Raw genomic sequence first — 27855 nt, forward strand, 5'->3', positions numbered from 1 at the left:
GTATTCCCCCAAGCTCACATTTATCATTACTAACAAGAACATAAAAAATCAGCAACATCATAAATATTTTTGATACATCAATACCAAGAGATTAACAATAAAGTTTGCAGCCTAGAAAGGACAAATAAAGGAATCGATAGACCACAACCCACCATTAAACAATACTTATCAACAGTGGTGTGGCTACCATCCCACCTAATACACTAGAATCTATTCCTCCCTCAATTCTTCTTCAAAAGACCCAAAACTGCTATTATCAACCAGTTCTGCAAACTTACATTACAAAAACCAGTATAGCTTTAATTATATTGGCACCGAACCGCACACTTGACATTCCATTTTTATTCAATGAACCATGCCATATATAAAGAAAAATTTCATCCCAAAATGTTACCCTTCCTTCCGGCACTCTTTTCTCAATCGAAGAAGCTCATCCTGCATCATGCTCATGATGGTGCTGATGTCCCACTTGTGGTCTGTTTAGCCACATAAATCTGCTTCATCTTTGCAGGGCCAAAACCCTTTTCTGCACTTAAAGACTGGTTCCGCCCATGGAACCCTATTCTTCGGTGGGACCATTCGCCCCCAGAACTATTCTTCTGTGAAATGCCACTTCCTCTTTGATAACTGTACCCTGAAGAACTATTGTACTGGTGGGAAGAAGTATTCTTTTGCTGCGAAGACTGAGGCACATTGCTGCTACTGCTATTCTGAACAATATCACTCTTGCCAGCATCTGTAATGGTGCTTAGAGACAAGCTCTTAGCAACAACATTCTGTGTTGAAGTCCCAGGACCAGTAGAGCTTGCTGAGTCAACTAACCCCAGTTCATCAGGCAACTGGGTGACGGTTGCATCACTAGCTGCATGAAAATTTCTGCTGCTATCAGAGGGTGTTGATGTTTGGGACCTATTTGCATTAGATGACTGGTCCACAGGAGGTCCATAGTTATATTGTAGAGGAAGTACACCATCTGGCTGTTGTTGCAATGGAATCTTAAAAATTAATTATTTCTCTTATAAGTAAAGTTTTAAAAAATGACATTTTTACTTATAGGGTTTAGTTTTTACACTTTAGCGGTCTTTCTCTCCTAAAGTTTTCTTTTCTTTCGGTGATCTCTCTTCTCTCAATTAGATGTTCGACTGATGTCAAATGAGGTCGAGGAGATAAAGAGTTTTATCGGAAAGATGAAGCTCTTCATCAGTTGGCATTCTAGAAGAGGAGAAAGAGATTGTTGAAGTACAGTGATGCATCAAGAATCTTTGTTGAGGAAGATAGTGCTAGATTTGATGTTGGTGATTGAAAATTAAACCCAATGGGAGAAAATTTCATTTTTCAAAACTTGGTATACAGGATAAATTTTTAGTTTTTAAGGTTTTGGAAGAGAAAAGAAAATTAAATTTTAATTTATTTTTAATATCATAGATGAAATAACGATTTTGCCTTTGAAACTAATAGACTTAACCCTCTATAAGTAGCTGTTTAATATTTTCAAAATTAAACAAAATTGTAAATCGTATACATACATATACATATATATAATTTTAATTGGCAAAAGTTTTCAATTAGCAATTAGATATACAACTTATTTTTTTCATATTTATTTTGTTTTTTATCTATGTGTTATATATATATATTTTATCAATAAAACTATGTGTACCCACTTTAGGTACACAAATGTGTACACATTTATATGTGTCATCATATGATTGGATGATTTTGAATTAAGAATAAAAAAATAACCAATCATATAATGACATATATGAGTGTGTATATATTTGTGTACCCAAAGTGGGTACACATAGTATTGCTCGTATTTTATATGTTTATACCACATTCTAGAAAATTATAAATCAAATAATTTTATTAAATATTATATATTTAGAAGTAAATGATTTTAATTGGTTCAAACTATAATCCAAACTGGATAAAACTGTATTTTTTTAGTTTAGGTTAAAACCTAAAATGATTTGGTTTGGTTTGAAAAATTTTCAAACTATTTTTTTAGTTTATTTTAAAAAAACTCTTAAATCATATCAAATTAGACTATACACACCCTTAGTTCCACTCCAACCTTGTTGACAAAATTTTCTCACATTTGAATATAAAAAATTTATTTGATCCATCAAATTAAATGTTTGTTTTAATGTCAAAAGATGGATATTTTTGTTAATTTAAACCATATATAATATGATTAATATCACTTACACCCTTAATCATTTAAATAAAATTTATTCATATTAACTATTTTATATTATTCTTTTTTCCACTTCAATTTTTTTCTTTTCGTCTTACTCTGTTTCGTTCTGCCCTTTATGTTTCTTTTTACATAGCAAAGGGCTACATTTTGTTGTCCTTCGTAGTTGTAAATGATTGTCTTTTTTATCATCTTTTATGGTCAAATCTAAAAGATAGATGAAAAACACCAATTGTTGATCGGAATGGTAGTTATTAGAGAAGGGAAATAAATTTTAAGGATGAAATATTAATTTTTCAAATTTTGAAAATAGGATAAAATATTAATTTTTAAAAATTGGGAGGAAAAAAATAATATAAATTTTCAGAGTTTTAAAATTTAATAATAAAATAATAATTTTATTTTTTTTCTTAATTAAAAATTTTAATAATAATAATAAATAGGTGTTTAAATTTTTAAACTATTGTTGGTGTACAATTAAGATTGGGTTAAATCTGGAGTGCGAAATAGTTCTGGTCAAAAAGGGAAGAAAAAATTTATCGTACGAAATCGAATTTATGAAGCGATTTTGACCACCAACGACAGCAAATCCCACCTCGCAACCAGTCTCCTTGTCTAACCAGCGTACAGCTGGCAGCCACGTGGATGCTTACCCTTTCCCTATAAGAATCTGAAATCTTTCTTTCCAGCCTCTAACATGAATCTGTTGTTTACTGGAAGATGGAGCAGCAGCCCTTCAAAAAACTGAAACTTGAAGCTGAACGCCTTCGAGCCGAAAAAGAACACAATATCATGGTTTCTACTCTTACGCACGTAATCACAGGCGACATTCAAAGTATCAACAGCCATGAACAATTATACACAATGTTACCGCTGCCGCCGGATGGTGACACTTGTCAGGTATGCAAAATCAAGGACTGTTTAGGTTGCAATCTATTCCTCTCTACTGAAGAGGATGGAAATGTTGTAGAGGAGGATACAAAGAAGAAGATGGTAAAGTACAGAGGTGTTAGAGAGAGGCCATCGGGCAAATGGGCAGCTGAGATTTGGGATCCATCACAGAGAGAAAAAGTGTGGCTTGGCACGTTCGAGACGAAGGAGGCTGCTGCCAGGGCTTATGATAAGGCAGCCATTGAATTCCGTCACTTGCGTGGACTTACAACCAAGCTTAATTTTCCGTTTTCCGACTACAATGCCACTTAAAGACACCATGGAAATGGAAGCGGAGAGCTTTAACAATGGAACAGTTTGTATGATTGTTGGATACCTCCGTGGAAACTTTTAGTCTGCTACTTGGGCAGTTGGTGCAGAACTAGTGAGTTTAAGAGCATTATTTATTTATTTATTTACTCCATTTGTTATTTAGTATTTTCGCTTAAACTTGAAGTCTCTTGAACTAACGGCAATCGGCAGAGTAAATGAGGGTTTTTTCGTCATTTGAGCTTGAAGGGCAGGGAGGAAATTTCGGCTGGCTTAATCCCCAAATATATCAGTTCTTCTTCTCTTTCCATCGACACATATACTGCATAAAATTAGCCAGCCCTTATTTCTTGCTCTGCTCTCTCGGCTTCTCTGCGTCCTAGCGCTAGTTATTGTTTGTCAGAGAAAACATTGGTTTTCTTGCTGTCAGGTCATCGTCTGTAGTCCTGTGAGATCGTCTGTTCTCCGGTTTGCCGTGGCCTATGTAGAATCAATAATATCAGTTTCTTGATTTGATTCCTGATTGTATATTATAACTTGTAAACGTTATTTGTTGGGTTTCGAGTTTGAAACCTAAATCAGGTATATTGCTCTTGTGTTGCTTTATTATTATTATTATTATTTTAAGTAAATGTATGTATTAGCAAAAAGAAAGAACTGGTCTAAAGGAAAATACCCAAAAACAACCCAGGCTCTCCCTCCCAACGAAAGCTAATGCAGCAACATCATCTCCTCTTGAAGGTTTATCTTGCTTTATTTCTCTGTAAATGCTTGATTGATTGCCTGTTTGGCTGATAATTCGTGATAAAGATCTTGAATTTAAACATTAACATCATTCTTCAAGGGGATTCTTTGACTTGGTTGTGACTGAAAAGACAGACGAGAACTTGGAGAGAACAAGCACAGGATAAGAGAAACCGATGAATTCAAGTTTGTTTTATCCTTGTCCGATTGAATTATTGAAGTAGTCCCCACTTTCACTTTCCTTATTAACACGTGTAGAGAACTGAACCATGGATTTTTTTTAATTTTTAAATGGTAAAGGTGACATTCCCCAATAGAAAGAAAATTATTTTACCCTTTTAAGTGAAATTTCGTTCTAATCGAAAAGTCTTTTACTCTTTGATCTCCATTCCTCCATCTTCTTCAAAAGCCCAGTTCCTTATTCTCGGCAATATATAGTAGCCTAACCAACAGTTCGAATGCAGTAGAAAAACGGACATCAGTTCAACTGCACAATAAAGGAAAAATCAAACAAAGAGTCTGTTTCGGGTAATCACAGAAAAGGAAACAACAATAGCTTCTGCGTTTGTGCGAGCTAAGATGTGTAGTTTAAAAAGAGAAAGAACGTGAGAAATAAGAGGGGGAAGATGGGGAAGGATGAGATGGGGAAGGATGAAGAAAAGAAAAAGAAGGTGGGGAATAACACAGGGCAATTCCATCATAATCTTTAGAAGAAAGAGAAGAGAAGGTACCATCATGGAGCGGAGAAACAATTTGTTGAGAATAAAGAATAATCAATTAGTGACACAAGGAAAATCGATATTTGTCCTGAAAATTATGATATAGTAGTGATTGAAATTAGCAATTTTTTAAATAAATTTGTTTTATTTCATGTTTAAAAAAATTAAATATGTGAAATTCGTGTCAGACGATTATAAATTTGATGTTTAAAAGGGTGATGACATAATAACCTTATTGAAAATATTCAATAATTCAATAACCATACCATATATAGAAAACAAAACTTGTATCCAACTGAGCGATTTATAAATTGAAAAGATCTAGCTATCCTCTGTTACGTCTCTAAGGAATAACCGTTCAACCATGATCCAAATTATGTCCTCTGCGTTGAAGAGGTTAGAGATGCAAAAGTTCCTAGTGTCATGTGTGTTGCTTGGTATTGTTGATTAATAAGGTTTGCATAATTTTGTTTAAACTGTAAAATTGACCGAATCATTTAAAAATTATAATTTGATTTGTAAAATTATTTGATTCAGATTGATAAATTTTTGAAAAACAGTTTTTAATTTGGGTTACCGTTTAAGTGATTTTCAAACTGAACAAAACCGTAAATTATATTTTAAAAAAATACATATATATAACTATTTGACAACAAAATTTAACAAACAATAAAGTGTACAACTTGTTTTTTTCATATTTATTTTATCATTTTTTAACATATATATTATATATATTTCATATTTATTTTACATATTTATATTATGTTTTTTTAAAACTATAATTTAATTAATTTTATTAAGTAATGTATATTTTAAAATAAATAATTTTAATAGGTTTAAATCGTAATTCAAATCAGACAAAATTGTTTTTTTTAGTTTGATTTGAAAAAACTCTCAAAACGTACTAAACTAAAGTTTGCACACTAATATAACATGTACAATCTCTAATAGAGAGAGAGTGGCTATTTTCCACCCAACATTTGTTATAATGATGCTTTCTCACAAGTTTGATTTTAATTTTAACTAGGCAAGGATCCAGTCCAAGCAAGCTCAAGCTTGTATCATTATTTGGCTTGACCCGAACCTTCTCATCTCACAAGCGTTATCGCACCGAAGCTCATCTTGCTAACAATTAAATCGTTTGATTCTCTTAAACTATAATAATTGTTTAACTTCGGCTTTTTAAGTTCTAGAGAAAGAAATGTTAGATTCAAGAATCAAGTCAATCAAAGTCCTTAATGCAATATTACTAAACAACTAAACCCTAAATGCAGAGTTTTAGAATTAATAACACAATAAAATTATACATATATATATATATATTTTTTACGTAATTTGTATACATAAATGATATATCATTATGTGATTAGATGATTTTAATTTAAAGATAAAATAACACTCAATTACATAATAATACATTATCTATGTATTTAAATTATATATAAAAAATATATACCCGCATTATTGCTCTTAATAAAAGGCTCGTTTGTTGTTTCACTAATCTTTCATAAAATCTAATGAATTTTAACTAGTGTAGGGGATTTATGTTTCCAAACTTTGAGTCGAGAAATAATAATTCTCTCATCTCGAATATTTAGAAAGTCCTTAATTTATCACTTAGATAAAAAGGTACGTGCATATGTTTACGACAAATTAAAATTTTTACCATTAAACATGCCTGTCTCTACAAATTTATCACATTTTTAAGACATTAAACATGGATTGTTATTTTGTTATTGTGATTTTTGATGATTGATTTTGTTTTGGTGGAAAGGGTGATGCTGTTATGGGTGTTGGCTGTGGCAGTCCTGGTCTATGGGTGTGTGGCATTGGTGGCGTCGTTGTTTGTGGTTGGTGGTGTGTAACACTCACATGTCTATTTAATGATTTTTCTTATTTTTATAGCGATTCTTTTTTGTAGTAATTTTTTTATATTTGAGTAATTGTTTTTTTCTTTAATAATTTTTTTATTTTATAATTCGAACAAGTAGAACTTATTTTTAAATTGACTAATTTAAATTTAAATTAAGCTCAAATTAGTCATACTTATTTTGGCTTAAATCCACTCATAGTTTAACCGGTTGAAGGGTATTCTTGTTAGTTTACAAAATTATATTACATGGTTAATAAGAATCATAACCCAAATATCCAATTCTCATATTGCTTCTCCTTTCTTTCCGTTTTCCTTCCCCTCATTTTTCTCTCTCCCATATCTGATTAACTTTTCTGGACATTAGAATTAATAAAAGGAACGCCCATATGTTTAATAATGGATGATCAGTACAAATAGTGTAACGTACAACACAAAACCGATAGAAACAAGCGATAAAAACTTATATTGCTTTCAAAGGGTGGTGGGGGCAACGAAATGGAGTGGCTATTGGGCCAGTAGTGGGAAACGGGACGGCTGTGTCTGTAAATACAACAACTGGTTTAGGGTGAATGGGACCTCCATGAATACGAGTCGGTCCTTGTGCTTCATAAGATTTTAACTGATGCCGTCTTTTTGTTTTTCTGTTTGGACACAAGTACGGACCTTATGTTATATATGTAATTACTTAGACAGATATTTTAATAAAACAAGAGGGGCCCAGCCGTCCACTTATCACAAACTCTGTTCACACCTTTACATATGAGGACCCCCGCAACGCTAAAGTAGCGTTGCAGAATCCCTCTCTTTAAGAAGATTCCTCCATCTCTTTTTCTCCCACCAAAATTAAATAGAAAGAAGAGCAACAAGTACACACAGTGTTGTCTCTCTGCCTAATCTTGAAGCATGTGAACATGCAAAATTAATGGCTGTTTTAGCCGCAACTTTTTCTCCTCAACCAAAGAACATGCAAATGAGTAGGACGGCGAAAAGAAGTACACAATCTTTTTGTAAATTATTTTATAACAAATTGTATTACTTCTTAATATTTGATAATGTATGTTTTTTCATAATAAATCATATTATTATATAACACTGACTTTATTTATTATATAAATATAAAAATATTTTGATTTGATTTAGAGATAAATAATTTTAATATGATTCTATTTCAAATTAGGTTAGGATTTTGATTATTTGATACAAAACTCAAATTAATACGATACGAATACAATCCAATGATATGAATTATCAAGTTTAATTGTAATGTCGATTCTAACTAAATTGGGTTTTACCATTAAAGAATATCAAGAATTCCTTTTAAAGCAAGGGAAAAGAAAGAAGAAGAAGAAGAAAGAAAAGTAAGAAGAAAAAGAAAATGAGACTTGTGTTTTTATCATCAGGAAAAGATGAACGTGGATAAATGAATTTTTAAATCATTGAAATATCTACCATATTAAATCGACAATAAAAGTAATTTAAGAACAGAATGAGAGGTGAGAATTCCCCGAAGCTCACATTTATCATTAGTAAGAACATCAAGTTTGAGGCCTAGGAAGGACAAATAAAGGAATCGATAGACTACAACTGACTATTAAACAATACTTGTCAACAGTGGTGTGGCTACCATTCCAACTACCACACTAGAATGCAATCCTTCCTCAATTCTTCTTCAAGAGACTCAAAATAGCTATTATCAACTATTTTTGCAAACTTACATTAGAAAAACCACCATAGCTTTAATTATATTGGCACCGGAACCGCGCATTTGATTCCATGTATATTCAATGAACCATGCCAAATGTAAAGAAAATTTTCGTCCCAAAAAGTCACCCTTCTATTCGGCACTCTTTTCTTAATCCAAAAAGCTCATCCTGCATCATGTTCATGTTGGTGCTGATGTCTCACTTATGGTCTGTTTAGCCACATATATCTGCTTCATCTTTGCCGGGCCAAAACACTTTTCTGCACTTAAAGACTGGTTCCGCCCATGGAACCCTATACTTCGGTGGGAACATTCGCCCCCGGAACTATTCTTCTGTGAAATCTCAGTTCCTCTTTGATAACTGTACCCTGAAGAACTGTTGTACTGCTGGGAAGAAGTATTCTTTTGCTGCGAAGACTGAGGCTTAAAAGTATCAATATTGTTTTGGCCAACACTGTCGATGCTGCTGCTGCTGCTATTCTGAACAATATCACTCTTGCCAGCATCTGTAATGGTGCTAAGAGGCAGGCTCTTAGCAACATTCTGTGTTGAAGTCACAGGACCAGTAGAGCTTGATGAGTCAACTAATCCCAGTTCATCAGACAACTGGGTGACAATTGCATCACTAGTTGCATGAAAATTTCTGCTGCTATCAGAGGGTGTTGACGTTCGGGACCTACTGGCATTACATGACTGGCCAACAGGAAGTCCATAGTTATATTGTGGAGGAAGCACACAATTCTGGCTGTTGTTGCAATGGCATCGATATGCCAACAGGCTGATGAGGAGCTGCAGTAACATTTGACCAATGAGCTTGGACCGACATATCCGAAGCACATTGGACATAAAAATTTCCACCAAGTGTAGTTGAGTGGCAAAAAAGAATTGTGGTGGTAAACTGTTCTAATCAACAGCAAGATATGCTTATTCTCTAGTCCCAAGGCTGCATAATAATTCAGAACAAAAGCATTCCCTACCTGTTTCATTCAAAAAAGCCAGTGGTCTTTTTCTTTTTTTTCGGAAAATAATTCAGTAACAGAAAACCTAGGGGAAGGGTTTCTTTCAAACATTTACATGTGCATATCATATCGGTAGCAATTATACATGTTATATAAACCTTAAAACTTTGATTGATCAACAGCTCGTTTCTTTCAGCCAATCCCTTTTCTCTGATCTAATCTCATTTGATTGTATTGCAGGGTTCAAGTTCCAAAGACCACAGTAAGGCTAGAACTCCCTGAGACTGTAACATTACCTTAAAGTGTAAAACATACTGTTCCCTTCAGGGGACTAGCATTGCTCCATTGATGATTTATCAGCCTTTGGAACACTTCGGTGATTGCGAGTGCTTAAAATGCTATACTTGATGGCCAAAAGGAATAAAATGCTTAAAAGAATTTTGTCACATACTATTGAGCTTAAGGACTTGTGACATTTTACGAAAATATTTGGTTGTTTGGTAGGATTTTTTCATGATTATTAATTTGGAAGGATTGACATAATGATTTATTCGATCTATTTTCGTTTCCTTTACTTTATTTGTTAATTAGTTAATGAGAAAAAAATATATGTTTGAATGTATGTGTATATATATGTTATGCACGTTTTAATCATATCTTTTTTCTTCACAATTTGTAGATACTTGAAGATACAAGTGAATCATGAAATACTTGATTGTACATGATACATAGATTCTTATGTTACTTGTAATAATATTTTAGTTTTGATTATAGGGAAATATTACCATAATAAAAAAATTATAGTTTTTTTTTTTTGTAATTATGGATCATATAGAGACTTTAATATAATTGTGATTAGAACATAATTAATGTCAATGATTATATTTTGAGAATCAAAAATTTATTTGTCAATATTATTATAATATTAAAAATATTCATCATTAATATTATGTTTAGTGATAGGTAAATATTGTTATAACGATAAAAATATTCATCGTTTATATTATATTTAGTGACAAATAAATATTGAGCGGTAATATTTATTATTGATATATGTTTAGTAACCGATAAGTTTTGTTATAACAATGAGGATATTTATTGTTAATATTATGTATAGTGATGGATAAATATTGTTATAACGATGAGAATATTTATTATTGATATTACTATTTTTAATGACGAGACTTACACCTTTCATTATTTATATTAACGATAAAATTTTTCTTCTCATCGTTAATACTTTTAGCAGCGGAAGCTATAACGATAGAGGACGATGAAATTTTTTCTATTATTAAAACTCTTTAATGATTAATTTTCCTCTTGTTATAACTTTTGTTTTGTTTTTTTTTTTTAAAGTGACAATTGGTCCATATGATCTAGACTAATAGAAGAAACACCATTGTTTGTAAAAGATGTGTCTAATAAAACCTATTCATCAAGTGGCTTTGAAGGTAGATTATTTGCCAGAATTATTTGCAATTATGGAGAATATGAGGATTTGTTATGTCTCTACATGAAATGAAGAGTGTTGGGTTGCTCAACTCACATTTCCTTTTGCATACGGCCATGCTCTGGCAACGGGTTTGAGGCCTAATGTGAGCACTTTGGCAAGTTTAATTCCTATGTGCACCCTTTTGGGTTTTTTTATTTTGGTAAATTCTTCATGGCTTTATTGTCAAATCTGGATAAATGTGTGATTTGCTTTTTGGTGCGTGCTTTGATTTCAATGTATAGCAGGAGATTTTGATTTATCTACAGTTTGATTCTTTGGTGGAAAAAAATGTAACAGTAGATTATGAGCAGCTACTGTTTATCTGCTCATAGACAAGGCAAAAAGTTTTTTTGGGAAGCTTTTGAGATGTTTTGTATATACTTAAAAGTATTTCTAAAAGGCTTTCCACATTCATTAGCCATGTAGTCAAATTGTGATTTATAACATTTTGTAATAGTGTTGAATTTGAATAGAATTAAGATTGAATTTAGGTAGCTCGATTTGAAAGACTCCAGCTCATCTTAAACTAAACTTGAGTTCGACTTAATTTGAAGGGAGTTAAACCTGAGTTTGATCTACAATATCAAATTGAATTTGAAACTCACATCAAAACAATATTATTTTTTACGATTATTAGTCAAAATGACACCGTTTCGGTTATTTCAAATTAAGCTTACCCAAAGTCTTGAATCTAGCAAGCTCAACATCTCTAGACTCAAGCTTGATAATACCACATTCCCTACATTTGAGCTTAAGTTCGATTAGAAACAACTCGATTCAAGATCGATTAAGTTAAGCTAAAACTATGTGTGCACATTTTTTATATACATAATTTGGTATAATAATTTTGAAGTAAAAATAAAATAATATCCAATTATATGATGACACATTATCTATCACTTATCACTATGGATGTTTAACTCTAATTGTGGTCAACTATCCTATTCTTTTAAGCTGTTTTACCCAATGCCCGTAAGAAATGCTGTCTCATAAAATACTTCAATGTCTGGGTGCATACACAGTGGAAAAACTGAAGAGGCAATTATCTTGAGCAAATGCAGAAAGAGGGAGCGGAGTTGGACATGGTAATACCAAGTAGGGCAAACTCTAGATTCAATGAGCACTCTTATAATCATGACATAGGGTAAGTTAAAAGTTTAATCTTGAAATATCATCATAAATATTTTTGAACTTTTCACTTTCGTGCTTGAAATACCATCATTTTATCATTCAAGTTACCTTGTGGGTACCATAAATCTATACATGCTTTTGCAATTACAACAATATCTGTCCAATAAACTCCTCTTCTTACATCTCTTGTATTCACTTATAACAGATTGGAAAACACAAATGTAAGTCTCTTAGTTTTTCAAATGGGAGACGAGGGACATAATTTATTTGTTGAATGCAATTATGTCTTTGCATATCCAAATAAAAGTGCCAAAGAAGCATTTGCCTTCTTCAATGAACTGTAACTCACGGACTCCAAGCGCTTTGAAAAGGATGTGGCTGTCCGCAATAACTCCACTGTAGACCTTTTTGGAAGACCTGGTTAGTTGAGTTTTTGACAAAATTCAGCTTCTTCTCTTAGAACTTTCTGTAAGCCTGCTAGAATCATTAGTGTGTGCTTAAAGAATCCATGCCAATTTTCATAGTGAGGAAAAAAAAGTTCCATTATTGAATAGACGATGGTTTTGGGTAGCCTACAATGTGAAATTACTAATTACGGTATGAGAGAATAATTTGTCGAAAGTTCGGCGTGGGAAAGAAATCAAGAGGTAGAAGCTATGGTGATGGATTGGATATGGTGGACGATGGATCTGCGTCGATAGCCTTGACTTCAGATGAAGGACTTTGAATGAAGAACGCGGCGTGGAGTGACAATACGATATTCGGTCCATGTGTCAATTGGCGAGTGAAGGTGGACAGGCCAAGCAGCTACAAATGACCATGATGGTTGCCGCTAATGGACGGCGGAGAAATAATTGACCTTTATAACGGCTGAAATACATATTCCCACCTAAGGTTTTGTGAATAAACATGTTATCCCCTTGATTTCACAAACCTTCAACGTTCGTCCCTCCATTTGTGTCCGCCCACGGATTTTTCAGTAGCACTGATTTTTACCACTGAAAAGCCACTTTTACTCTTATTAATAATTATTAATATATTAAAATTTAAATGTGATTTTTTATACATCATTTAAAAAATTGGACCAAACTAACTAATCTAATCAATTGAGTTGTCAATCGCTAATCAAATCACTTAGAGTATGTATAAAATAATAAATAATTATACGATAATATATTATTATTTATATATAAAATTATACATATTATTTATATAAGTTTTATTATTCTACAATACTCTCCTCCGTTAATTCAAAGATTTAAAAATTTGGGTGGAATGTTGATGGTTTCTGAAACCGAGGGTAGTATGCATTCGCCAAACCTTGGGCATGAAGTGGTATTTTAGCTTTTAATTACATTATATTATTATTATTATTATTATTATTATAGTTGAAATATTTATTTATAAGTTAAAATCTGTTAAAATTTTCAATTAAAATTAAAGGTGAAATCGTTATTTAATAAAATATTTAAAAAATAAAAGTTTGTATCATTTTACCCCTGATTTGAAAAACTAATAATTTTTTCCTAAAAATTAAGTTTTATAAAATGATATTTTCCCCCTATTTAGAAATTTTGCTAGTGAATTTTCAATGAATGACAACTGATCTCTCTCCCTCTTAGTGATGTCTTTCCCTCCAATGCTTTCTCTCTGATCAACGATATTTGGATTTAACAAAATCTAAATAAAGTCAAAACTCTTTATCTGGATTTCATTGAATCTACAAATTGTCGGTCATAGAAAAAGCATTAGCGGAAGATATGTCGCTGAGAGGGAGAGAGATAGACTATCATTTGTTAGCGAAATTTGAAACCCTAGCTAAAGGGAAAAAAATCATTTTTCAAAACTTAATTTTAGAGGAAAAATTATTAGTTTATCAAATTAATGGGGTAAATGATATAAACTTTTATTTTTTTAATATTATTATTAAATGAATATTTTACTTTTAATATTAATAAAAATTTTTAGCAGATTTTAACTTATTGATAAGTGTTTTAAGTTTTTAAAAATTGGAATGTGGGATTTGAACATTTCTGAATATGTTGGGTCTGAATTTTGGGCCTATTGTTATTATATCTGAGCTGGAGCTGAACCCACCACGCTGAGGCTGTTCGAGCGGGGACTCTTCCTTGCTTTTGGATAGTTTGACTAAGTCTTTTTGTTGTCAGTTATTACGTAATCACAATCATATTTGTCGTCAGTTATTACGTAAAATTCAATCACAATCATATTTGTTGTCCGTTATGACAAAATTTTCGGACACTTTAAATAAGAAAAATTTCGAGATATTTTTGTTCATTTGAACAATATGTTAGATAATTAATATTAAGAATAATGTTATCTGTACATATAAATAAATATATATTTATATATATTATCGTATAATTAAATATATATATATTTATGTATCAAAATAAATATGTATAATTTTATTATAATATTATTTACATCTTTAATGATATAATTAAATTATATTTTTAATTTAATTATTTTATATTTTTTTATTTTCTCACCTAATTAACGTAATCTCGAACTCTCTTTTATTTTGTCATATATGATTCTTCTTACTAATATGATTTCCATCTGATAAACCCATAAAAATAAATCTAAAGAAGTGGTGTAAGACAACTCCTCTCTCTAGACAGATGTCATAGGAGCAAAGTCGAGAGAGAGTTGATAGGTTAGAGGCAGCTTATAAATAAAAATAAAACTTGACAAACGAAGAAAAAAAATATAACATTATAGACTATAATGAGGATGAAAAGAGAGACTAAAAGACCACAAAGGAATGAGAATGTATCGAGCTAAAAATGGTATGAATTTGCAAGCGAAAACAATGTCATTTTCCAATGGTGCTATATCACAATATCTTCTTTGAAGGTATGAGATGTTATGACTTAGGAGTGACAATGTGCAATGTGAATTTCAAAATTTACGATGTTATGACAATTTTTTGTAAGAATTTTGGGTTTTGTAGGTGAGAAAAATAGTGGTGGTGGTGGGCTTTAAAGGTTTCGAATGTTGTGATTGTTTGGTTGCAAGTAGTATTGAAAAGTTGTACACAATGTTAAAACCACGATGACAATGTGATAACTTAATCATATAATCATTGTAAATTGAAAGTTTGGTTAAGAACAATACAAGAGTGGTGATAATGAAGAACGAACAATCACATTTTGGGAGGTGGATGCAAATTTTATAAATTTAATAGAAGAGAAGAGAACGAACTATTATTTTAGTTTCAATAAAGATAAAAAATATTTGTTATTTTAAAATAAATATATATTAGTGAAATTTCTCAAACTTAAAAATAAGAAATTACAATATATAAAGTCTAGTCATTGATTTATTTTTTATGTGTCATAATTCGGAAATAGAAAAAAATCTTGTCTTGTTGAATAATAATCTATCGCAGGAAGTTGAATTAACGATGCCATTGACTGCCAATGAGATCAAATACCACCTGGCAACCAGTCTCCGCGTCTACTCAGCGTACGGCTGGCAGCCAAGTGGATTATCGGCTTTCCCTTTAAAGATCCGCAGTATTTGTTTCCAGCCATTGAAATGATTCTGTTGCTTTGTGGAAGATGGAGAAGCAGCCCTTAAAAAAACTGAAACTGGAAGCTGAACGACTTCGAGCCGAAAAGGAACACAATATCATCGTCTCTGCTCTCACTCACGTAATCACAGGCGAATTTCAAAGTATCAACAACCATGAACAATTATACACAATGTTGCCACTGCCGCCGGATGGTGACACTTGTCAGGTATGCAAAATCAAGGGCTGTTTAGGCTTTAATCTCTTCCCCTCTGCTGAAGACGATGGAAATGTTGTAAAAGAGGACACAAATGAGAAGAAGAGGATCAAGTACAGAGGTGTTAGAGAGAGGCCATCGGGCAAATGGGCATCTGAGATTTGGGATCCATCACGAAGAGAAAAAGTGTGGCTTGGCACTTTCGAGACGAAGGAGGCTGCTGCCAGGGCTCATGATAAGGCAGCCATTGAATTTCGTCACTTGCGTGGACTTAAAACCAAGCTTAATTTTCCGTTTTCTGACTACAATGCCACTTACAGGCACCATGGGAATGGAAACGGAGAGCATTAACAACAGAACAGTTTATACGATTGTTGGATATCTAGGTAGAAACTTAGAGTCTGCTACCTTGGCAGTTGGCAGAGAACTAGTGAATTTAAGAGCATTTTATTCATTTATTTATGTAATTCATTCTTCCAGGGAATTCTTTGACCTGGTTGTAACTGAAAAGAAAGACAAGAACTAGGAGAGAAGAAGTAGGGGTAAGAGAAACCGATGAATTCAATTTTGTTTTATCATTATTTGATTGAATTATTGAAGTTGTCCCCACTTTTACTTTTCTTGATTAACATGTGGAGAGAATTGACAGATGAAAGTAAACGATGGATTTTTTGTTTTTTAAAAGGTCAAAAGTAACATTCCCGAAAGATAGAAAATTATTTGACCCTTCCAATGAAATTTCATTCTAAAGGAAAGTCTTTTATTCTTTGATCTCCATTTCTCCGTCCTCTTTGCAAACCCTAATCAAAACTCTTCTCCATCTTTCACTTTCCCAATTCTTTATTCTCTGCAATAAATAGTAGCCTAACCAACAGTTTTAATGCATTAGAAAAAAATTAAACAAAGAGTCTGTTACGGGTAATTACAGAAAAGGAAACAACAATAGCTTCTGCGTTTCTGTAGGCTAAGATGTGTAGTTTGAAAACGAGAAAGAACGTGAGAAATAAGCGGGGAAAAATAGAGAAGGATGGAGAGAAGAAAAGGACGGTCGGGAATAAGAGAGGAGGAAAATTGTTGAGAATATGAGAGACGAGAGATGGGTAAAGGAAAATTGTTGAGAATATTATTTTAAATAATTACATAATAACACATAATTGTACCCTTCAAACTTGTCGGGTTATAACCACTCCTAAATAATGTTTTGTTGAGAATCTTAATGGTGGTGCTTTGTACTGGTTTTCAGACAGCCCATCAGCTTTGCCTGACATTTGTTAAGACATAAAAGGCCAAAGGAGTATTTTCCGTTCAAATTTGAATGTAAGGATAAAGGAATATTGATGGGATTTCAAAAATTAAAATATATGGTACTGTTAAAATTTTGTAAAAACTTAATTTTTCTCTGCCTTTTAAAAACTTGCATTTTGACTCTTATCTCAACTTTAAAAAATAACTGTTTCTTCCCCTCTCTCCCGTCCCAAATCTCTATAGTTTGTTACAAACTTTGATAATGATGATAGTGACAACCAATTGGTTCTAGTGTCGATGAGCCTTCTATGTGTCTTTCTCTGCTATCGCCAATGACACTAGACAAAGGCCAATAAAGCCTAAATGATGATGAAGAAGTTTTGTCGAATTAGCTCCAAACAATTAGAATCTCTCATATTTTTTATCAATTCAGCTTTAAATTTGGATGATCGTCAATAAAAATCCATTCTTCAGCCATGAATGTATTCGTTGTGCATCATATTTGGATGATACATGATAATCCATCACGTTTGTGGTTAGAGAAGGAAATAAATAAATGAAACCTTAAGAGTGAAAAAATAATTTTTTAAACTTTTGGATGAAAAAAAAAAATTAGTTTTTTAAATTAAAAAAGAAAAATAAGATAAAATTTTAATTTTTTTAATTTTATTATTTAATGACAATTTTACCTTCATAATTAACAAGTTTTAACAAAAATTTCATATCGAATAGATAATTAAGTTTTTGATACCTCTATTTACATTAAACCTTACATAAGAGTAAGTCTTTTAGCCTAGATAAAATTATACCGTCGGGTGTCATATAAGCACAGACGCACGGTTATCTCAGTTTACATAATGCTTTCGCAAAATTAGACATAACTCATGATAACAAGAAATGAAGGGAGGAGAAGCATCTGAATCTGATTCTAAAGTCTTTTCTGATTCCTGAAACATCTACCATATTAAATCTACAATAAAAGTGATGAAAGGACAGAATGAGAGGTGAGTATTCCCCCAAGCTCACATTTATCATTACTAACAAGAACATAAAAAATCAGCAACATCATAAATATTTTTGATACATCAATACCAAGAGATTAACAATAAAGTTTGCAGCCTAGAAAGGACAAATAAAGGAATCGATAGACCACAACCCACCATTAAACAATACTTATCAACAGTGGTGTGGCTACCATCCCACCTAACACACTAGAATCTATTCCTCCCTCAATTCTTCTTCAAAAGACCCAAAACTGCTATTATCAACCAGTTCTGCAAACTTACATTACAAAAACCAGTATAGCTTTAATTATATTGGCACCGAACCGCACACTTGACATTCCATTTTTATTCAATGAACCATGCCATATGTAAAGAAAAATTTCATCCCAAAATGTTACCCTTCCTTCCGGCACTCTTTTCTCAATCGAAGATGCTCATCCTGCATCATGCTCATGATGGTGCTGATGTCCCACTTGTGGTCTGTTTAGCCACATAAATCTGCTTCATCTTTGCAGGGCCAAAACCCTTTTCTGCACTTAAAGACTGGTTCCGCCCATGGAACCCTATTCTTCGGTGGGACCATTCGCCCCCAGAACTATTCTTCTGTGAAATGCCACTTCCTCTTTGATAACTGTACCCTGAAGAACTATTGTACTGGTGGGAAGAAGTATTCTTTTGCTGTGAAGACTGAGGCACATTGCTGCTACTGCTATTCTGAACAATATCACTCTTGCCAGCATCTGTAATGGTGCTTAGAGACAAGCTCTTAGCAACAACATTCTGTGTTGAGGTCCCAGGACCAGTAGAGCTTGCTGAGTCAACTAACCCCAGTTCATCAGGCAACTGGGTGACAGTTGCATCACTAGCTGCATGAAAATTTCTGCTGCTATCAGAGGGTGTTGATGTTTGGGACCTATTTGCATTAGATGACTGGTCCACAGGAGGTCCATAGTTATATTGTAGAGGAAGTACACCATCTGGCTGTTGTTGCAATGGCATCGATATGGAAACAGGCTGATGAGGAGCTGCAGTAACATTTGACCAATGCGCTTGGACTGACATATCTGAAGCGGACTGGACATAAAAAAATTTTAACCAGGTGTACGTTAAGTGACGAATAAGAATTGTAGTGGTAAATTGTTCTAATAGTAAGATATGCTTATTCTCTAGTCCCAAGACTAAAGAATAATTCAGAACAAAAACATTCCCTACCTGTTTCAATAAAAAAAACCAGCGGTTTTTTTTTTTTTTTGAAGAAATAAATTCAGTAACAGAAAAACTAGGGGAAGGGCAGAAACCATCCTTTTAGAAATCAAATGGCTTTCAATTTTAGAAAATGAAAATCACTACCTGAAATGGAGAAACATCAAACATGGCCAAAGTAGAAGCCATAGGCATGAGAGGTGACCCAGGGGCAAGATGCTGGATTGGTGCAGTTAAATTAGTTGGATTGTGTTGGGCAGCAATCATATTCAAATTGTTCACCTCTCCTTCACCAAAACCCATAGCAGAAGATACAGGATGTTGCTTCCAATCAGGTTGCTTTGCAGATGGAATATAGGTGGTACCCATAAAACTCAAACCAACCTGCCCAAACTGTCCCACTGGAGCAAAATGGTTGTAGACAACCATGTGAGGTGGGCCTTGAACCCCTGGTAGACCCCCACTTGGGCTGATGAAAGGGCCTGCATAACCTGTGGGAGCGCCATAGAATGAATCTACACCAGAATGGCACTGTTGCCAGGTCCGAAGGGGAGTTGAACTTGGAGTACTACTCTTCTGGGTCGGTGATTGAGAAGGGGCAGATTCATCATGAGGTCCAAAAGTGAAGATCGGACCGCCCAACATGGGATTCATCTCATAGAAAGGAAAATGAGATGGTGGGCCTCCAGCGAAATGTGAAACCATCTGGCTAGAAGAATTTGGTGGGCTCGGTAAAGGTGGCCACAAGGAAATTGGCGGGGTCTCAACAGACAAATCCGCTGGTAAAGCTACAGTTAAAGACTCTTCAGCCTTAGATTGACTCACTGATTGTTTATCACCTGCTAAAGAAGATTAGACAAGTGCCAAGTGAATATATTGGAAAAACAATTAACACCAACAAATATATGGTGCAAGCTAACCACTGTGGTAGCAAAAATATAGTATTACCTCCTGCTACACCATCAATTTCAGCACATCCAATACTTATGGCCTCTGATGCAGAGACAGAGCAAGTTCCCAGTCCATTCCCAACAATCTCATCACTACTTATAGCAGCGACTGCAATGGCAGAGGCAGCCGCTTCAGCTTCAGAGTCTTCCAGATTGACACAAGTTTCATTAGAGTGTTTCTCTTTGTCAAAGAAGATAGTGCGATCATTCTTAGCTGCCGAAATATTGTGGGCGATTTCGTGTTCTGAGCGGCCTAGACCAGGAGGACCTATTCCATGAGAGACGGCACGAGTGCTAGGTGGGAGAACTGTAGGAGATGTCACAGCACCTGGATGCAAGAGGAATGAATTTATCAAAAGAGAGAAAAGAGCAGCTCTAGAAAGCTATAAAACTCAACAAAAGAAAATATTCTCACCAAATTGAATTTTCTCTCCGGCAAGCAAAGAGTTTATTGGGCTTGCGGCGGAAGAGAATGACTTGTCTTCTGTCAAGATAGTTGATGATGGTATGCTGGGCTTGCCAACTGAGCTATGATCTTTACTGGAAACCCGAGAATCAAATTGCCCAGGATTCATAGCCTCATCAAGCTGGTTCTGACTTAGGGCCATTACCTACAGAAACTTGAATCAGATTAGGATTTTTGAGCATTTACTCAGCAGATAAGACATATGAAACCATGGATAAGTAAAATTACTGGCCAGAAAAAAAAAAGCTTCAACTAATTCATGCAATTATAGATCAAATAGTATTCAATTTGTTATATACTTTATTATTCTATTGTCTTCTCAGTAACTTTAAGACCTCATTACTGAAAGATAGTCCCATCCACAAGGATAGCGTCTAACAAATTATCACAAATATCTACTCATAAATGTATGTGTGTGTGTGTGTGTGTGTGTATATATATATTAATTATATATAAATTTGTAAATCTTGATGGTTGGAGGACAATTATTAAAAAGGAACAATACTATCAGAGCAGGACGTAATATGCCATTTTAAGAGCAATGGACTTCCCAGAAGCTGCTACACAGGACCAAAGCACCAAAGATGATAACTGGCAGGTCAAACTTCACTGAACCAGAGGACATCCTGGTTACACAAGGCTTTAAAAAAAAAATTTCCTACACGCTGACATGTATACATTCAAACATCTGTTCAAGTTCAGCAATTGCTGATCCTAGAATAAACAAATTTAACCATCTATGCCAATATTCTCTGCCAGAGAATGCGACTTCTGAGCAAATGCATTCTTATTAAACAAATGTTGAGAATTTTAATGAATAATAAACAATGAAAGGCTGTTCTGAGGTAAAAGCAAGGGACCAAAAAACATGGCCAGCATTTTTAAGGAATAAATCCCAATATGTCCGCAATTAACAGCTATAATAGTCAAGAAATAAGTATCAACAGTTTGCAAACCTGTTGATCAAGCCGAGAATTGCCCCACAAACTCATTGGTGTTTGAACATTATCCAGAACCTTATTCTTGCTGTCAAATATGAAGCCTGAAGCAAGATTCTTTTCACCACCAGATAAGACTGACACGGAGCTCTTTTGGAGACACCTGTGGGAAAGAGATATGAGATTGACACAACTGAATGCCTTGATTTTTTGGCAAAATGAAATTTCTGAGAGAGAATATATACTTGATTGTCTGGGGTCTTATATCAGCCTGAACTTCAGTTTTCACAGCTGGAGTGCCAATTGGAGCCAAGAGTTGAGACACTTTGGTGGCACCAAATCCAGTAGACACTTCCAAGTTTGCCGAATTCCGTCCATCAGTGGCAACAAAATCGGGGGGAACATCATTTGCTGCTTCACTCATTGACACAGAAATTTTGTTTGAACTTGCTGAGACGAGAGAATTTTGTGAAGTTGAACGTGATTTCCTTGGCATCTGGCATAAACAATAAGACACATTCAAGACCTTATTGCTCAGTTTTTTTAATATAAAAAGATTCCTCATTTAGGGCAGGACATAAAAACAAATTATAACACAGCATCAAAACCTTTGTGAATCGAGACTTTGCCTTGATCTCTTTTTCTCTCTGTTCACGCCGATCATTCAGCATTTGCCTCTTCGACCTCACCTCAATAAAGTCATCTTCGTCACTAGGGGCTTCTATGCCAGGTTGCTCAAAAACACGCACAACACCACTTTGTAAAGGAGTATCAACATCCTCTTCAGAGCGAATGGTCCTTTTCAGGTTTCCCTCTACAAAATGTGGGATGTTCTTGCTCTTAGTCGATGATCCTCTTCTTACTCCCTTTCCAGTCTTGCCTCCAGAATCTATTTCCTGGGAGCTTGTTATGCCTGAATTCATGGATTCTGATTCATTCATCTGTTTCGATGATTTGTTTGACACAATGACTCTCCTATACTCACTTCGGGTAGAAAATCCAGTACCCCTTCCATTGATATTTGATTTATCATCCAGAGCAATTTGGTTAGTTGAAGCAACACCGGTATATAGCTGCTTATCAGTATTTTCCCGAACTCGAAATTCAGTTCGCTGGTGTCGAGGCCTCCTCTGAAATCCACCAGAATCTGAGCGAGAAGTTTCAGGAGCCACAAAAGAAGACTTTGAGCCAGTATTATTTCTAACTGAAACAACATATTTTTTACTTCTGCCACCAGATATTAGTCCTTGAGTTTTTGGCACATTCAACATTTTTTCTTTTGAACCTGACAAAGAAGATGCTGCTCTAGTTTGAAGCAGGTTTTCAGATTCTTTAGACAAGGATTTGAAGTTCCTCATGACTGAAATATGGTGACCACGGTCCTGTACTCGAAGACCTGAATCCGACCCTGTTTTCTCCTCACCAAGGTGGGAAACCTCTGGACAATCCTGCTGTGCCGTAAAGGTAGTTTCTGCCCTTTCACTTGCTGGTAATGAAGTAACCTTGTTTAATACATTCCCTTCAGAGAGATCCAAACACCTTTGAGCAAGGCCTGGTTGATTATCAACGGAAAGAGACAATGCATCACTTTTCATCAAATTAAGAGAAGTTTCTGAACTAGACAGAATAGGCTGTGAAACTGCTGCATTCTGAGTCATTGAAAAGGTGGCTGATATATTAGACTGAACAAGAGGCGCTGACTGTGGTGCCAAAGGAAGTACTCCCTGGGAAATAGGTGAAGAATATCTCCACTGTCCAAATTGGAAGAGAGAAGATTGTGAGGGATGCATATGGGCAAGGGATGGACCCACTTGGGGATGCAGAAGAGGCATCTGAATAGAACCAATCTGTATGGCAGGAATAGGGGAAGGAATCAAAGAAGGCCCTGAAAACAGCCCAAACTGCAGCTTGACAGGTGGCTCTGCCTGACATGGGCCAGCAGATATTGCAGACGTGACAGTCTGATTAGAAGATGAATGTGAGGTTATATCAACAGAAGATGATATTGGCTGCAGATTAGACACAACAGAATCACTGTTAGCATCCACATGAACCATTAGCTCAGAAACTGCTGATAATTGGGTACTACTGGGCTGAATAACCAAATCCTGAATTGCATTCTCAGCCTCCCGGAAGATTCTAGAAGAATCACCAGTACTTGCTTTGGAAGGAACATCAGCAGAATGAAGTGTTCCACACACAACATCAAAATATCCTAAGCCTTCAACAACAGCAGTTGGTGCTGAAAATGAAGATTCTTCATTTTGGGGGCTTCTTTCAATCTCATCAGTGGGCATTGCAACCTCAACACCCTCATTAAAGCCTAAGACCACATTGTTCACCATGTCGGGAGATATTTTCTCCACCAGATGCATATCTTTAAACTCCCGCGTCAGGTTAATATTCTCATCATCGCCATCATGAATTTCATCTTCTTCTTCATACCCATCTTCATCCTCATCATATTCTTCTTGCTCCTGTAATCGTTCGTTCTCAATTGTCCATTCTTCATCATCTACTGAGACAGAACTAGAGTGAATCATCGTATTCTCTTTCCGGGATTCCATGGGCAACATAACAGGGTCATTGCCTCGTCCTGGAGAGATATCTGTATCCTCATTGGCAGATAACGCTGGAGAATCTCCAGATTCATCCAGGTCATCATGAGATAGATGAACTGGGGAATCAGGAGGGCTAGAGACAGAGAGTGAGGACTGTGAATCACATCTTGGTGTGGTGTTCCTATCCATTTTCTGCTCCAGGTTTGCAGTATTCTCCAGCTGGACATCAATTATTTCAGGTTGTGCAAGATTATGCTGATCGCTGCTTTCAAAACCTATCTTACCAGTAGTTTCACTCCTTTCTGCATGATTATACTCTATCTCATTTTCTTGAAAATTTGAAGGGCCTGGTTGCTCATTCTCATGTCTATAGAAAGTTTTTTGCATCGCACTACGAGATGGAGGAGGGAGTACACGAGGGTGCCTCATGGAATACCTTGACCTCCCAGAGGAAGAAAGCCCATCTATATCCGGATTTTGATATAATCGTTCAGGGTATGAAGGATAAGGATTGCTGTGGTACCGACTATGGCCCCATCCAACATCACTGTATCCCTCAGTGTAATTCTCATGAAAGTCAGATTCAACCTCAACATTTCTGGCATAGTGATCACCATCTCCAGGTATATTCCATCTCTGACTTCTTGGATGATTAACTTCATCTGTGTGTGATTCTTGAATCCCTGCTTTATAATAAGTCCTTGACGACATAAAACCAGGTCCTCCAAAATAATCTTTCCGTGGAAATGATTTCCCTCCAATAGTTCCACCTCGCCTGGGGCTAAAATGACCATTATCCGATTCCTGTGGAAAGAAGGTTGAGCTGTTCCCATTCTCAAATGCATCCCTTCTCCATGAGTTAACAGGCTTACCTCTTTCCAGAAGGGCAGAAGAATTATCTCTAGCAAAGTGAGGGCTATTGCTAAAGTCAAAGGCTCTATTCAGACCAGAGGAATCAGAAGATGCAGAAGTTGTAATCCTCTCCACTATCCTTTCACCATCTTCCCAATCAGCCAAATCTGCCACTTTGGGAGACATTCCTGAAATTTTCTCTTCTGCAAGAATGGAAGAGTTGCTACCACACTTAGTTCCTTCAACCTGCCTCTTGGCAATTCTTTCTTCCAATTCTAAGAGTTTCTGCTTAGCAGCCTGTTTCCTCCTCTCCTCCTCCATAATAATCCTCTGTTTCTCCTCGTCTCTAGCTATTCTCTGTTCTTCAGCCTTGCGCATGGCTTCCAATCGCTCTTGTTCAGCTCTCCATGCAGTTTCTCTCGCTTCTTCTTCTAACCTTCTCCGTTGTTCTTCTTGTTCCCTGGCTACTCTTAGCCTCTCCTCTTCTTCTCTGCGAGCTAGGTCTAAAGCTCTTTCCTGTTCCTCAATAATCCGTTGCCGCTCCTGCTCCTGCATCTTTTGGACTCTCTCAAGTTCAGCCTCAAAAGATTCCCGGACAGGGTCATGAAAATCAGTCTGCTTAAGATCTTTCTTCTTTTTAACAACCCCAACAAGACCCCCAGAAAACGGATCCCGTACATCAAAACCAGTAGCCCCAAAGTCCTTCATGAAAGGGTCCTCCAGGTAAAGTTTATCACTCTTCATTGCCGCACGTTTGTCCCTACCAAAATTGAGAATGGGATCATTTACTGGAAGCCCTCTTCCACCTGAGGATAATGATGATTTTGACACAGAATTATTCTGGAAAGAATCGCCTCTGAATTTATGGTATTGATCATTCCTTTCAGCCCTCTGACTGTAAGACGAGTGCCATGTGTTGTTCCAAGGCTGCCTCCCAGCCTGTCCATGCCCCAAATCCCGTTTTCCAAAATCATCAGACGGCAAGTCTCGAAACGAAGAAGATACTAACTTATTCTCCCTGATTGCTTCCCTGTTCTGACTATATGGCCTTGCACCAAAGCTATTTCTGTCATTTCCAAACTCTTGTGCACCAAATGCATCTTTTTGAAGAGGAGGAGAAGCTCTCCACAAATTCCTTTCCTGTCCTTCTCTGCCAGGTGTTCTTGTATCTCTGCCAAAAGGGTCCACTTCAGTAACTTCACTGGAAGATACCTTTCCAGTTTCATTGTCGTGCTGAGACCACTTGTCAAAAACATTATGAGCTGGTTTGTGTGGTAAACCACTAGGCCTTGGCATATCAAAATCTCTATCCCGGTAAGCTTCGCTCCTTGAAGACCCATGATCTCTGTTCTGTACTGCAAAACCATGACCAGTATCACGCTCATCATCAGCCCAATCAGACCTTGGGTTCAACCTAACCAATGGCAATGGACCTGGAAAGTATTCATCCTGCTTTCTGATTTGCTCTGATCCACCAGAACCACCCAAATCACGATTTCTACCACCATTCTCACTCAATCCATTATCGAAGCCACCTGACTTCAACCGAGGATGCACGTCAACTAGGGAGTTCAATCTAGAACCATGGTTTTGGTCACTATTACCATACTCCTCACCCATGGCTTGCTTCTGCTTTTGATTCAAACCATCTCTATGTTTCTTTTCAGAGACAGATAAAGATGGCAATGCAGCCCGCAAAGATGGGAAATCTTCACCCCTCAATACACTCACCTTCTCTACATGTGGAAAGGTAGAAGATGGAGGCTCAACAAGACCAGACCGCAAAGAAGGCGGCATATAGGTGCCACTACTACCACTCACCTTACTCACTCCGTCAACACCATGCAAACCCTGATCAACACCATCATCTGTTACATGATTACCAATAACAATTCCTCCCTTCTCTTGCAAAGCAACTGCTGTGCCTGGCTTAGTCCAACCCATGCCAGAGGAACCAGGTCTCTGTCCACCACCTGAAACCCCTCCCCCAGCAGACCCGCCAGTGGATCCCAACGAATCAAATCTCTCATGCTCTTTCCTTAAAGATGGCAGATTCAAGGGGGGTGGAACGGAAAGCTTAGGTCCAGTAGCTTTCTGGGAACTCCTGGGCCGTGACAGGACCACCATTCCTCCTCCTCCACCAGCACCACCACCAGGGCGGGACCTATTGGACCCATGATGACCCAAATGAGATAAATTGTGCTGATTATTGTGATGCTGATGATGGGATTGCCCATAAGATTTGTTCAGATTCACTGACAAAAACTTTGTCCCGACCCCGGGATTGGCCATCTCACGTTCTGACCCAAATAAGTAACCCGTTTGGAGGATTCCAAACCCCAGTAACGCATCAAATAACTAGAACAAATTCCGAAATACAACCCTATAAACTGATTGCTCTTCTTTTGACGGATCAGATTAAACACCGCACCCTACCTTCTCTCCTCACCTGATCAAGTAAAATAAAACAAAATAGATTACCTATAATCAATTTCAGATTCTTCTTTTGCCCAAAAAAAGGAAATTATATTAGATTTTTTAATTAAATTCAATTAGGGTTTCGATATGGATAGTTTATAACATAACGAAGCACAGTCGAACGCATAGGTTAAGGGGCATACCTCCGGGGTATATGATAGTGAGCGGCAAGTTAAAGTGCGCCGCGATGATTAAAGAAAGTTAATAGAGAATAGCGACAGTAGAGTAACCGGAGAGAAGAAACGGAAAGATGGAGAAAAATTGAAGCTGAGAATAGAATTATAGAAAACAAGGGAAGCACGAGGATAATAAGAAGCGGTTTTGATGTCTTCTTTTTTTGCCCCTTTATTTTTGTTTATTTATTTTTATCCCAATTTAGATTTTTG

The 27855-nt window shown here is 35.7% G+C and overlaps 2 protein-coding genes across 4 annotated transcripts; one reads left to right on the forward strand and one right to left on the reverse strand.

Annotated features, from left to right (window-relative positions):
- Positions 1-3: 3 nt before the first annotated feature.
- Positions 4-27771, reverse strand: LOC123207119. Of its 3 annotated transcripts, XM_044624378.1 has the most exons (9): positions 27613-27771; positions 22187-27440; positions 21824-22074; positions 21597-21741; positions 20590-20785; positions 20173-20502; positions 19372-20066; positions 18996-19095; positions 4-970 (listed from the first exon to the last, which is right to left on the reverse strand). In XM_044624378.1, exons 2-9 carry the CDS (start codon positions 27281-27283, stop codon positions 447-449), a joined length of 7338 nt encoding a protein of 2445 aa, XP_044480313.1. In that variant the 5' UTR covers positions 27284-27440; positions 27613-27771; the 3' UTR covers positions 4-446. The 3 variants fall into 3 exon arrangements, with proteins under 3 accessions (XP_044480313.1, XP_044480314.1, XP_044480312.1); XM_044624379.1 differs by lacking the exon at positions 4-970 and having other exon boundaries at positions 18029-19095; positions 19372-20063; XM_044624377.1 differs by lacking the exon at positions 4-970 and having other exon boundaries at positions 18029-19095.
- Positions 2898-3982, forward strand: LOC123207120 (ethylene-responsive transcription factor RAP2-6-like). Its single transcript, XM_044624381.1, has 2 exons — positions 2898-3097; positions 3170-3982. Exons 1-2 carry the CDS (start codon positions 2918-2920, stop codon positions 3398-3400), a joined length of 411 nt encoding a protein of 136 aa, XP_044480316.1. The 5' UTR covers positions 2898-2917; the 3' UTR covers positions 3401-3982.
- Positions 27772-27855: the final 84 nt, after the last annotated feature.

Source organism: Mangifera indica, unplaced genomic scaffold (assembly GCF_011075055.1).
Source record: "Mangifera indica cultivar Alphonso unplaced genomic scaffold, CATAS_Mindica_2.1 Un_0060, whole genome shotgun sequence".
NCBI classification, from domain to species: domain Eukaryota; kingdom Viridiplantae; phylum Streptophyta; class Magnoliopsida; order Sapindales; family Anacardiaceae; genus Mangifera; species Mangifera indica.